Genomic DNA, 14,850 nt, shown 5'->3' on the forward strand with positions numbered 1-14,850 from the left:
GAATAATGTTTGGAAGTTTATCGTAAACGGTTTTTAACAATATAATAGCATGTTTAAACCCAGAGAAACCCTCGATAATATCAGCAACAGTAGCACTAATATTAAAGTAAAGGCTCTCGAGTTTGTCTGGATTTAAATGCTCAATGGTAGACAAATAGTAAGTAAAGTTTCGGTACCATAGTTGCCAAAGTTTCCTAGCATAAAGGCCTGCAGAAGATGCGTTGAACCTGTCCAATCGAATAATCTTCTCAACGAAGAAATGAGAGTTTTCGCGCAAGTCATTCTCGGTGATTGCTCACAGAGAATAGCAACGGGGTGGCGGTGACTGGTTAACGGCACGGACTGAAGAACTGACAAGTTCGAATCCAGTTCGTTGCACAGAAACAATTTTATAAAACTGCACACTTGATCTGGTATCTAGCATCTGGGATAAAAGGTAAATGAAATAACAAATGGTGTTCTTGCCTAAGTGATCTAAATTCTTGCCGGATTTCTAGCAAATCTTTTGATAACCGGTGAAAATTATTTTTGCATTTGCAACGGCCGTTTACCGTTGGTTTCTTGCTAGCACCGACTAATAGTCTACTTTGACTTTGAGCTTCCGTAGCTTTCCAGTAACGGTCTGGTTTCAGCCCACCTTCCTCGGTCTTTCCATCCTCCTTGAGCTTTCATGACCATTTTGTGTAGTGCTAACTGAGGCTGGCGCCATCATTTGTATGATTGCATGAGTGTGTATTTGTTGTGTGTGAAAGTATGTGTGCAGGTGTGCTTATTTGGAGTGATGCAATTTGAGAGATTTCTGGCTATTTCAACTCCATAATATAATTTTATGTCTTTGCTTAATTTCTATCACAATATTCGGGTGGCTGGTACGAAAATATATCTATGGTAAGTAAAGAAAACTCCGGGCACTTAGCCTGATGATTCCCTGTGGGAATGAAACATGGAAAAATCTTCGTAGGTTACTTACCATAGGAACATTTTGATATTACTATATATACACACACGTGTATATATATATATATATATATATATATATATATATATATATATATATATATATATATATATATATAATTACTTACTATGATAATTATCAAATACCTACAGACACTAGTGTTTCATCGTCTCGGGAATCTTCAGTATCACGATTAACACCAGTCGATAGATTCGGACCCGGCGACAGAAACCATCTCTGGCTTCATTAGCAAGAACCATATCCATTCAACTACCGTTAACCGCGAGAAATGTTGTTGAATTTTAAACATTTATTTTATTAAATGTGTTTCATGCCAGTCAGAGTGATCTAATCATTATATGATAATCTGCGCATAACAGCTAAATTGACCGACTTTTAATTCAACTGAAAGTACTCAACGATAAGAAAAGTTTCTAAAAGGGGGCTGACATAATTATTTACTATAATAATTATCAAATACCTACATACACTAGTGTTTCATCGTTTCGGGAATCTTCAGTGTCACGATTAAGACCAGTCGATAGATTCGAACCCGGCGATAGAAGTCACCTCTGGCTTCATTTGAAAGGACCATATCCATTCGGCTTCTGTTATTTTATTTTATTAAATTTTTTTAATGTATATATATATATAAATGCAGGTAGACTAGCTCTGATTCCAGACCAGGAATCAAACCAGCAACCATCTAGTTGATAGTCAGCAGCTCTTACCGCTGAACTATAAGATCAATGCTGGTAGATATTTACAATGTCATATAAACATTGATTGCCATTTTTACAGTGCTACATTTTTTTAATTTGTATATATATATATATATATATATATATATATATATATATATATATATATATATATATATATATATAAGCAAGTTTTCATTTAAACATATATTGTTGAAAAACACGGAGAGTTTCTGTTTAAAAAGGTTGTTAATGAAATTCTCCGTGTTTTTCAACAACATGGGGAGGTTGGAGTGTTTAATCGTTGTAAGTATATCAGAAAACCTATAAAAGTCGACATTTACAATATGAACGGTGAGTTAGACTTATGTTAAAAAAAGATACCAACAAGGTACACCAAATTGACTTTTTCCGTTTAAAAATTAAATCATTTCGTTTATATTTTTATAAACAGAAAGAAATCTTTCTTTTTTTTTTTTTTTAAATAAATAAAAAGGTGCGATTTGTGAATGTTATTCTTTCGATTACTTTTGCGTTAGTGTGTGTGTGGGGGGGGTCACAATAAAAAAGATTAAAACGGAACGAATTTAGATTTCCGTTCCATTTTTACAGCAACCGTAAAACAGCGCAGTCTGCGCAAGTTTAATCAATTATAGAACATATAGTGTTTAACAGGTGCTTCTGCAGTTTAAGTAACCGTTTTTCCGTAACACACCAACACTAAGCGAGCAGAAGAACCGTTTATTAATATAAAAAACATACTTTATATATATATATATATATATATATATATATATATATATATATATATATATATATATATATATATATATACACACACACACACACACACATATATATATATATATAAGCAGCAAGTTTTCATTTAAACATATATTGTTGAAAAACACGGAGAGTTTCTGTTTAAAAAGGTTGTTAATGAAATTCTCCGTGCTTTTCAACAATATAGGTAGATAGATAGAGAGAGAGACTGTTTCGCTGTAGCACCGCTGTTCAATGCAGGTAGACTAGCTCTGATTCCAGACCAGGAATCAAACCAGCAACCATCTAGTTGATAGTCAGCAGCTCTTACCGCTGAACTATAAGATCAATGCTGGTAGATATTTACAATGTCATATAAACATTGATTGCCATTTTTACAGTGCTACATTTTTTTTTATTCATAAACAAAAAGCTTGGCCTTACTCTAGGTGAGCAACAGGCGACATCATTTAACGACAGTGCTCTACCCGAGAAAAGGTGCTATTCAAAGAGTAGTCAGTACTTCTGCTACAGAAGAATCCCACATTGCGGGACATACTTCAAAACTTCGACCGACGAGCCATCTGCGGACCCACAAAACAACTACATGATGATCATCATCTTCACAAGCGATGGACAGACATCATTATATGTACATATTTATGTATGCGTGTGGTTTTAAATATTTAATGCAAATACTGTGGTCGTGCTATAACGGTGGCAAGAACTTTGAATGAACTAATAGAATAGACGTGAACGTCGATAAAAAATATTGGAGCTGCGTGAATAAAGCGGAGCCAGTGTGCCAGAATAGTCAATGGACCATCAAGTTTACATTGGTAATATGGATATTATAAAGGCAGTCAAAAAGGGTGTTGAGTAGTGAAGATTTCCATTGACGGTAAAATATTCAGCTCGTCTTTTCTTCATGCGTCCTCGCTTCTCTATAAAAGGCCTTGTCTCTCAGGCTTCCGTTAAAAATAGCATTTTAATCGCTGAAAGTCCCCCAGTATTTATAAATAATTAGCAAGGCTACTTGGCGTTGCCCAGAAGCATAAACAACTAAACAGAATATGTTAAATAGTAATTGTCTGTATTTTTGAGATGAGTTGTTTCCATTGATTGAGATTGTCGGACTGACTTCCTCATCTTGGTTGTTATTGTCCGAACACGGTACCCCCGTAATAATAATAAAGGGTTGGGTTCGAGACTCCTAACAAACGGTTCCCCAGTTCGATACAAAACACCTGACGAAGGCCGGAGGGCAAAACAGCCGAAACGTTGTGACAATAACAACCAAGATGAAGAAGTCAGTTCGACAATCTCAATCTATGTTAAATAGTGTTAAGTTATTAACCCCCGCCCTTTTTTTTTCGCAAAGAGCGCAAGAAATAAAATTAAGAAGGCCGTTAGAGCGCTACTTAGAGCACCAAATAAAATTAAAGATGACTCCTGAGCACTACTAAAACAAAGTTTCTCTCACTGCTCCTTTCTTTGTAGAGAAATGAGTTTAGAAACGATAAATTATATCCGGAGTCAGCATTTTAAATTTAAAAACTTCTGACGCATTACCAGGGTTGTATTGATACACGAAAACATTAAAATCGTGTTTAATTCTTGCTAACATCCACTGATACGAGATAAATGGCCATTTGACCCACAAAGAATTAATCTTTCTCTAATTTTAGATATTATTTTTTCCAGGGTTATACTTTAAAAAATAACAACTTTTAGGGGAGGGTCGTGTATTTTTTAAGTTTTGGCTGTTTGCATACAAACATACAAACTCACAGACCACTGCCTTCATATAATAGACTAGAAGGGCGTTGCACGGACCATATAAATAAAATAAAGTTGCGTTTGACTACAATTGCTATTTTCAGGATATAATTTTTTTTAATAGTATAATAAAACATATTAATGTTTCTCCTCCTGGTCAACGCAGCTTTTTGACATGGAAGCTCTATCAAAGGTATTGAACACTCTTACCAGATATGATATTGTACTCTTACGACCTCCAATACACTGCGTAGATTTTCTTGTATAAAACTGTATAACAAAACACAGTGACGTTTTTTTTCCGGACGACATGTCCTTTAAATAAACCTGTTCTACCCAGGATATTGAGCACTCTGGTTTGAATAACTTATACTCCTTAACATATATGGGCCTTAATGGGTTATTGTAAATACCGTTTTTAAAAAAAGTTTGAAAGGGTCACCATTTAAAAAATATATTTGTGAATTACGTATTTAATTGTAATCGGACCTTTAAATCAACTCTCAGCTAATTCAACCGCCGATTAAAAAGATGTCACTAATTGATTTTATTAACTTTTGCAGACTGCCCTCTTGGGGAGCCAAATACAAAGTACAAAACAAAAAAATCTAAATTCTGAATTAAATGAAAAAAACAAAACAAAATAAATCTTTTAACCCTGTTTAAATGAAACAGCGTAACGGCTTGAAACATGTCTGAAAAAACACGTTTATCGCTAAGCACACGAATAAAAAGTTCTAACGTTCAGTGAGTCTGTCACACGCTCGTTTAAATGCTAGATTTTCGTTGGTCTATCACACTCGAGTTTGAAATAAAATTTTTGCTGGTTTATCACACTAAAGTTTAACATGGCATCTTCGATATGCCAAGTTTGTCTTTAAAACAACATTTTCGTATGTGTGTTATACGTATGTTTGAAATAGCATTTTTGTTTGTCTGTCACACTCAAGTTTGCGATAGCATTTTCGTTGGTCTTTCAAACTTCACTTTAGAATATCATTTAATCATTTATATATGCTTTTTAAATGTACGCTTTAAATAGTATTTTTGTTCGTCTGTCACGCTTGTTTGAAATAACATTTTTTGTCTGTCATGCTTATGTTTGAAATAACGTTTTTTTTCCCTGTCACGCTTAAGGTTGAAATAACATTTTTATTTGTCTGCCACGCATATAGTTGGAATCACATTTTTGTTGGTCCGTCAGGTTTAAGTTATAAATAACATTTTTGTCGGTCTGTCACGCATAAGTGTGAAATAACATTTTTGTTGGTCTGTCACGCATAAGTTTGAAATAACATTTTTGTTGGTCTGTCACGCATAAGTTTGAAATAACATGTTTAAAATAAATTTAATTTTGAAATATCATTTTCGCATGTTTATGAAATGTAGTTTTATAATAACTTTTCTGTTGGTCAGTCATGTTTTCGTTTGAAATAGTATTTCAATCACTAATAGCATAAATAGAATAATCGTACCTAAAATAAGATGCGACTAGGCATCTCCATGCGCCATGTTAACGTTTGAAATGACATTCTTGTCGACTTGTCAGAGTAAATTTGAAATAACAGTTTCATCGTGAAAACGCGATGATTGAACAAATCCACATTAAGTAACTCATTCTTGTGTTTTTAACTTAGAAATTCTTCTTCGTTGCAACTTGAAATCTTAGCGTCAATTTGAAAAAGACCGGAAGACAAAAAACACAAAAAAAAACTGCAACTTAACGAGTAATCTAAGATGGCGCCAACAAAAAGTTTTGCAAAAAAAAAAAAAAATGTCTACTCCTTAAAATAATGACATGGAAAGTTCGCTCGTTTGAGATAATGGACACAAGTTTTCTTATATATATATATATATATATATATATATATATATATATATATATATATATATATATATATATATATATATATATATATATATATATATGCTAGCAAAAGTACCCGTTGTTGATTGGGTTCGAAAAAAGCCTACAGAAAATGGATTCTGATTTATGAAAGTATGATAGGTTATGAAAAGGAAGGGTTGTAAAGAGATAGCTTCGAATTCGGGGGTATCAAAACCAAAGCAAAATATGATAAAAGTAAAAATGAAATAGATAAAACCCATAATTTATTATACCATACCTGTTCACACTGAAACACTTATCACAATATTCTGTGGATCTATATTACAAAAACCTTGTTAAACTTTGTGACATATTTACATTCTATGAAGGTCAGGCGCGAACGCAGACCCCACAATTTTATTATACCATCCCTATTTAAGTTAAAACATACTTATCAAAGTATTCTTATGTACATCTATATCAAAAACACTTGTAAACGTTTTTTTTTTAAATTTTTAAATTTCTTATTTCCATACTTTGTGGACCAGGTGTGAACGCAGACCCCACAATTTTAATAAACCACCGTTCTGCAGGATCAATCATACCCATTCCTGTGTCTCGATACATCTTCTATCATTATATGTAATCAGTTTTTTTTTTTTTTAAATAGTCAACCATATAGGAGCCTATTCGTGACAAGACATACACACACATTCAGCTTTATATTATAGATATCTGAGCCACATCAACGCATAGCCGGGTACAGCTATTATATATATACTAGCTCTACCCGGCCACGCGTTGCTGTGCCTTAGTTTGTTAAAATGGAACACATTCATCAAGAAAAATTGCATTTTGTATTGTTCATTTTACTTATTTTTGGCAATTTTTTCATCAATAAAAGTTGTCCCCCCCTCCCAAAAAAAAGATTAATTTATGTCTACTCCTTAAAATAATGACATGGAAAGTCCGCTCGTTTGAGATAATGGACACAATTCTTCTTTTATATATATATATATATATATATATATATATATAAAATGGGTTAAGAAATTCCAACGAAAGAAAGATGTATATTTAAATATATATATATATATATATATATATATATATATATATATATATATATATATATATATATATATTGCATTTACTTTTATTAGGTGAAAGTTTTTTTTTGGGGGGAGGGGGGTTCAGAAAAACTTGCACTTTTAAAAAAAAAGAAATTTGGCAGTAAACCTTTCTTTTTGAAAACGGGATTTTTATTATAAAAACAGATGAATGCTTTATATGAAAACTGTAGGTGAAAGTAGAGAAAAGCTTGATTTTTTTTTTTCAAGAGAACGTAAAAATTATTTTTTGTCAACAAATGTTAAGAAAATAAACAGAAAAAATACCCCACTCATTAATTAATTATGCAAACAAATAAATAAATAAAATGTGGATTTAGTGTTTCAACATTTGAACAACGCTCGGTTGAATCTGGTGATTGCCGATCGAACACTAATCATAATTGGAATCCGGGGGGAGGGGTAAAATTCTGCATCAGTACCATTCTTTTTAATTTCGTCTTTTGTTCAATTTTTTGAGTGGGCTATCAGCGATTGCAAACTAACAAATTTAACCAAAATGCAAATTCAACAATTAAATAATTTTAATAAGTGCTCAGCTTCTAATACAAATTCTAGTAAATCAATCCCCCTAATTGGAAACACTCAAGGGAAGGACGAAACCAAATTATTGCCAGTATGTTTGGGAGAGGTTCTATTTTTTTCTTTTTTTTCCAATATTTTAAGCAGATTTGATACTCAGCTACCAGATTTTTATGGGTCGCTCGGTTTTTAATATAATATAAGTTACGATAAAACTTGCTGAGTATACGCTGTTTGACAGTTGTTGTAAAAATGGTACGGAAACTTAAATTTCGCTCCGTTTTAATCTTTTTTTAATTGTGCCCCCACACACGAATATAATCAAAAGAATAACATTCAACAATTGTACTTTATATATATAAAACACAAAATATTTAAAAAAAAAAAAAAAAAAAAGTTATTAACGACAGGGAAATAATTCCATTTTTAAACGAAAAAAGTCAGTTTGGTATATCTTTTTGTTATTTTTTTTATATAAGTCCAACTTACCGTTCACATTGGAAATGTCGGCATTTATAGGTTGTCGGGTACATTTACAACGAACAAACACTCCAATCTACCCATGTTAAGAACGGCTCCCGAAATAGACACCTCCAACCTCCCCATGTTAAGAACGGCTTTCGGAATAGACACCCCTAACCTTGTCAGCATACCCTAAAATATATAAAAGTTGACATGTCGCATGTGAACGATGAGTTGGACGTAATGTAAAAATGTACCGAATTTAAAAGGGAACGATATATAAATTTCCGTTCCATTTTTACAGCAACCGTAAAGCAGAGCATTCTATGAAAATTTTACCTAAATTAGTGTATTAATGTTATTTTTTTTTTTTTTTTTTTAGTAAAAATAACATTTAGGTTTGGATATAAATTCCTAAACTCATTTCACACTAAATAATTTAGGTGACTGAAATAGGAATCTAATTGAATCTTTAATTTCCTGAATAGTAAAAAGATGATCCACAATGGTCGATTTGCTGTTAATATCCATCTTTTAAGTACGGGCAAAAATAAACAAAGAATAGTGGGGCATAGTTTTGAAAGCCGATTTATCATAATTTTTTGTAGGTTTCCGACAAATGCTTAATTCAATGATAATATCGGTAGTTCGAGAAATTCATTTTTCTTCGAGTTATATCGAATTCATTAATATGAACTTATATTTCAATCACATGGTTACATTATAAATAATCACGTGATTAAATCCATTTAAACTATACCGATTAGAATCTGATATTTTAAAAAATTAGTTCATACAACATGATAAGAATTTGTTTACATTAAGCGAGACCACGGCCTGTCGTGGTGAGACCAAAAATTCCTTTAAGTGATGTCACGTGACGGAAGGCGGTGATAAATAATTGTCCCCAAATAAAAAAAAAAAATGGCCCATCGGTACAAAGAAAGCCACCTATTTATTAAAGAAAACTTAAGTATAATGTTATAATTAAAAAGAGATATATAAAAACACGCATGGGTACAGTAAACATATTATACCAAAATGTCGAAGCAATAGTTTCAGTGGTTATTTAGACTACTAATAACGAACGAACCAAGAATTACATTTATATATATATATATATATATATATATATATATATATATATATATATATATATATATATATATATATACTAGCTATATACTAGCTATACCCTGCCACGCGTTGCTGTGGCTCGATTTGGTGTAATGGAAAAATCTAATAAAAAGAGAAAATGCATGTTTCTTATATTCTTAGTACAGCAATCCACTCCAAGAAGTGAAAAAAACAAAAGGCGAAAATGAAAAAAATGGTACTCTTGCAGAATTTGATCCGGATCCTCAGGAGTTTCCATCAATCAAGGCTTGGGCTCGACCAATAATAAGTGAATTAATCCGAATGTTGCTAAAATGTTGAAACGCTAAATCGAGTTTTTTTTTTTTTATTAAAAAAATGTGAGTTTTTAATTAATATTTGGTGAGAGGGGGTTACTATACACAGATTCGAAAAAGTTGTCCAAAAACAAATAAATTAGAGCAAAGGTGAGGTAAGTTACGTTTCTACCTAATTGGATAATTTTTTAGTGTTTTTATTTAATGTAAAATGTTTAACGAAAAACACAGTATTTATAGATGTATTTGAAAAAGACAAATGGGCGTGGACTCTGTCGAATACGTTAAGTTTGGGAAAATAAGTTAAAAACTTAAAAAAAAACTATACAAAACAGTATCAGAAACCCATCGAATATAATATTCGGTGGGTTTCTGACAGTGTTTTGTATAGTTTTTTTAGTTTTAACTCATTTTTACAAACTTAACGTAATCAACGGTGTCCGTCACCATTTGTATTTTTCAAATACACCGATATACACTGTTTTTCAAGCCGACTAAACGTTACATTAAATAAAAAGGGTGTGTATTACTAAAACACAGATACGAAAAAGTTGTCGAAAAATAAATATATAACAAATAAATGTTATCAAAGACAAGATAAGTTCAATTTCTACCTAACTGGATAAAATTTTAGTGTTTTTATTTAATGTAAAATGTTTAATCGATTCGAAAACATGCAGTGTTTATCGGTGTATTTGAAAAATACAGATGGCCGCAGACTGTGTTGAGCACGTTAAGTTTGGGAAAATTAATTAAAACTAAAAATCTATACAAAATACTGTTAGGAACTCACTAAATATATGTTACCGTGACATAGGCTGATATATATTCGGTGTTTTTAACAGTAATTTGTATAGTTTTTTAGTTTTAACTCATTTTCCTAAACTTAACGTGTTAAACAACGAGTCTGTCGCCATTTGTAATTTTCAAATATAGCGGTAAACGCTGTGTTTTTCGGGCCGATTAAACATTTTACATTAAATAAAAACACTAAAAAAATTATCCAGTTTGGTAGAAAAGTAACTCATCTTGCATTTGATAATATTTGTTATGCATTTGTTTTGTTGACAACTTTTTCGAATGTATATAATACAAACCCAATAAAAACACTACAAATTATCCAGTTAGCTAGAAAAGTAACTTATCTTGCTTTTATATTTGTTTTTGTTGACAACTTTTTCAAATATTTGTGCAAGTACAAACCCGAAGGGAGTATTTTTCTGTCTCCCCGATCCAAGTTATGACAACAGGACCATTATCAACACTCTGAAAATGCATCGCTGGCTTGCCACGAATAACAGGGACGTGCCCAGGGTGATAAAAACAAAGTTTCCGGCCACGGTTATGATCGGTGGCGTCGTTTCAAGTGAGGGGCACAATGCCACCTCACATCTTCGAAGTCGGCTTGAAAGTTAACACCAAAGAGTACCTGAATGTGCTGAGGAGTGTGGTGATCTGGTGCAATCAGGTGGCTGTTGATAGACCCTGGGCGTGGCAGCAGAACTTGGCGTCAGCCCATAAGTCCAAAGAGACCCAGGCTTGGCTTCATAAGTGTTACAATTTTATAACCTTTTATCACTTCCCCTTTCCTCCCCCGACCTGAATCCGCTGGAATATTTTGTTTAGTCAAATGTTGAGAATACGATCAACATGACCTCCCACAACTCCAAAGTCAGCTTGATTGCCGCCATCCACCGAGTATTTGCGGTGACTGAGACTGAATAGATTTCAGCTCTACTACATAATCAAGTTGCCTTAATTGATTTTTTCAATAAAAGTTTTAAAATAAAGCTGTAGTTTTTTTTGTTTTTTTTTTGGGGGGGGGTTCTCTCGGGCGACAACTTTATTGTTCCACTCTGCATGTGTAATTTTAAAACGTTACCACCAGAAATATGATAATCGGCAGAAGTTGTAAACTTAAGGTTTTAGTTTTTTTTGTTTATTTTTTGTTGTTAGACTAACTTGTATTGCATACTCAACGTTTTGATTTCGTTTCGTTTTCAGTTGAGGTATTTCGCCGTTTATATCGACTCTAACAGTAACGGAGTCGATAAAGAAGACGAGGAGGTCGTCAAAGGAAGACAGAAAGAGTGGAAGAAAAACAGAAGGAAGAACCGAAGATAAAGAATACATCCAAATAAGGAAGAAGAGGGTGAAAATGTTGTGGGAAACCGTTTTTAGTTTGATAATGCTTTTACACGGCATCACAGCAACACGTAAGTCATTGGGATTTTTTATTTTTTTATTTGTAAACAGAAACAAACAAATTAAAACAACATAAGCTATAATGGTTTAGAGACCAATCAAAATGTATAATTATATCTATTAGTATTTATTTGCTTTTCCACAAAAGCAAAATGTATCACAAGATTGTTTTTAATGTGTGTGTGTGGGGGGGGCAGCTCCTCAAAAAAAAAGGCAAAAGGGGCACACTGGTAAAGGACCAAAAATAATAATTGTCCTAGTATAGAGGATTTCCCCTCTATTGACAAAGGACAAATTAGCTTAAGTGTAGCATCAGAACAGATGGTATTTATTTGCTCCCCCACTGAGCAAATTAGGCACAAGGCCGTTTTTAATGTGAGGTAAAAACCAGCTCCCCTAAAAGTAGGCAAAAAGGGGGCACTCTGGTTACCAAAAATAATAATTGTCCCAGTATAGAGGGTTTCCCCTCCATTGACTGGTACAAATTATCTTAAGTGCAGTATCTGCCGGAACAGATACTACACTTTGATCTTGGCCCGAAGGCCAGGTATTTATTTGCTCCCCCACCGAGCAAATTAGGCACAAGGCCGTTTTTAATGTGAGGTAAAAACCAGCTCCCCTAAAAGTAGGCAAAAAGGGGGCACTCTGGTTACCAAAAATAATGATTGTCCCAGTATAGAGGGTTTCCCCTCCATTGACTGGTACAAATTATCTTAAGTGCAGTATCTGCCGGAACAGATACTACACTTTGATCTTGGCCCGAAGGCCAGGTATTTATTTGCTCCCCCACCGAGCAAATTAGGCACAAGGCCGATTTTTAATGTGAGGAGTGAAGGGGAAATGGGGACCAACTCCCCGGGGAGTAGGGGAGCTGGATAGTGACAATTGGTATGAAGGGTTTCCCCCACATATGGTCTTTGCTTGCAGTATCTGCCGGAACAGAAACTACACTTTGATATTGGCCCGAAGGCCAACAATTTTCGATCCATATGTCTGCTTGTAACATAGTGCGGACACGCCTATGTAGATGCATAGAGGTGGGAAGACGTGGAGGTATGGATGAAGTTCGAGAATACGTACGAGAAGACGATCACGTTAGAGACGTCATAGCGGAAACGAGAGAATGGGGAAATAAATGTCGTTGTACAACAAAAAATCGAGTTGAAGTTCTTTTCTATTATTTGTTTGCTTTGTGATTGAGGCTACAACGAGTTGGTTCCCGGACAAGATTACATGCATCGGACATAAAAATCTCGAACTTCAATTAAAACGGACGATTATGCTTGGCCCAATAACAATATGCCATGTAAAAAAGAACAGAAAAATAATGTCTGCATTTTTCTGACGAAGACTGTTATATGGGTTGGGAAAAGTTTAGAAATTAATTTAAATCAATTAAAGCAGATGCTTTTAAAATAAACAGTTATTTATTTCAAATATCAAAGCTTTGAAATACTTCTAATGCAAAACAACATATGTTAGTGAAAAAAAAAATCGGTTATATTGAAGCGATTGCCTCCCCAAAAAAGTTGACAAATTTTATCTAGTTTTATCTGATTTACGACGTGGCGATGAATTAATCCGCCATATTAATTTGTATGATTTATGCGTATTTCTTTTCTTTTCTTTTTTTTGGGGGGAGGAGGGGGTGGATAACATACACATATTAATTTGTTTCCAATTATTTTTGCGAATTTTCTTGCATTAGTACTTTGCAAATATTTCCTGACTTCGTCCGACTTACTGTCTTCGAAATGTAATCCCTATTTACTAATTGAAATCATTGAAACGAAAATAATTGACAAGAAAAAGTAGACAGAACTAATTGATGAGCAAAGTAAGACAAAACTGATCGACGAGAAAAAAAGGCAAAACTAATCGATAAAGAAAAACTAATCAATAAGAAAAAGAATACAAAAAATAATCCATACGAATCTAAAATATTGCTCTGAGAGACATTAATTAAAAAATTACGAAAAGAGAAAATCTTCAACCAAACTTGTATCAATAACTTGCTGCATATATATATATATATATATATATATATATATATATATATATATATATATATATATATATATATATATAAATATATATATGTATGTATATATATATATATATATATATACTAGCATATATATAAAAAAAACGTTTACAAGTGTTTTTGATATAAATGTACATAATAATACTTTGATAAGTATGTTTTAACTTCAATAGGGATGGTATAATAAAATTGTGGGGTCTGCGTTCGCGCCTGGCCTCCATAGAATGGAAATAGCACACACTTTAATAAAGACTTTTTATATCTATCTGCGTCAGTATACTTTAATAATTATGTTTCAGTTTGAAGAAATATGGTATAATAAAATTATGGGGTGTTCGTTCGCGACCGACCTCCATAGAATGTAAATATGTGCAAAATTTAACAAGGTTTGTTAATATAGATCCACAGAATATTGTGATAAGTGTTTCAGTGTGAACAGGTATGGTATAATAAATTATGGGGTTTATCTATTTTATTTTTACTTTCATCATATTTTGCTTTGGTTTTGATACCCCTAAATTCGAAGCTATCTTTTTACAACCCTTCCTTTTCATAACCTATCATACTTTCATGAATCAGAGTCCATTTTCTGTAGGCTGTTTTTGAACCCAGTCAACGATGGGTACTTTTGCTTGTATATATATATATATATATATATATATATATATATATATATATATATATATATATATATATGTGTGTGTGTGTGTGTGTGTGTGTGTAATCAAAATTTAAGGGTTTAAAGACAAAAACTAAGGGCTGAACTTTTTTTTTCAATTAACAAACATATTTATTTATTCTGTTTAAGAGGTAAATGAAGAATTTAATGGAACATTCGAATATCTATGTATATATCTATGAATATCTATCTCCCTATCTATCCATGCAATATCTATGCATCTCATATAGAGATGAAATGTTAGCACCCAGAAGGGGGGGGGCCTTGATTTCTGAAATAAAATAAAACAAGGGAAAAGAAACGTGGAATGAATGGCAGATGAAAAGGCAAGGGGTCAACACAGTAGACATAAGACATTAAATACAACA

General features: G+C 32.8%; 1 protein-coding gene across 3 annotated transcripts in view; it reads left to right on the forward strand.

Moving 5' to 3' along the window:
* Positions 1-14,850, forward strand: part of LOC145277692 (uncharacterized) — a 335,325-nt gene that overhangs the window by 232,109 nt on the left and 88,366 nt on the right. For all 3 annotated transcript variants that reach the window (XM_080129379.1, XM_080129381.1, XM_080129380.1), the window contains one exon: positions 11,559-11,770. In XM_080129379.1, coding sequence (XP_079985505.1) covers positions 11,713-11,770 — 58 coding nt within the window. In that variant the 5' untranslated portion in view covers positions 11,559-11,712. The remainder of the gene's footprint in view (positions 1-11,558; positions 11,771-14,850) is intronic.

This window comes from Euprymna scolopes, chromosome 6, assembly GCF_053919585.1.
Source record: "Euprymna scolopes isolate OS-2025 chromosome 6, ASM5391958v1, whole genome shotgun sequence".
Taxonomy (NCBI): Eukaryota; Metazoa; Mollusca; class Cephalopoda; order Sepiida; family Sepiolidae; genus Euprymna; species Euprymna scolopes.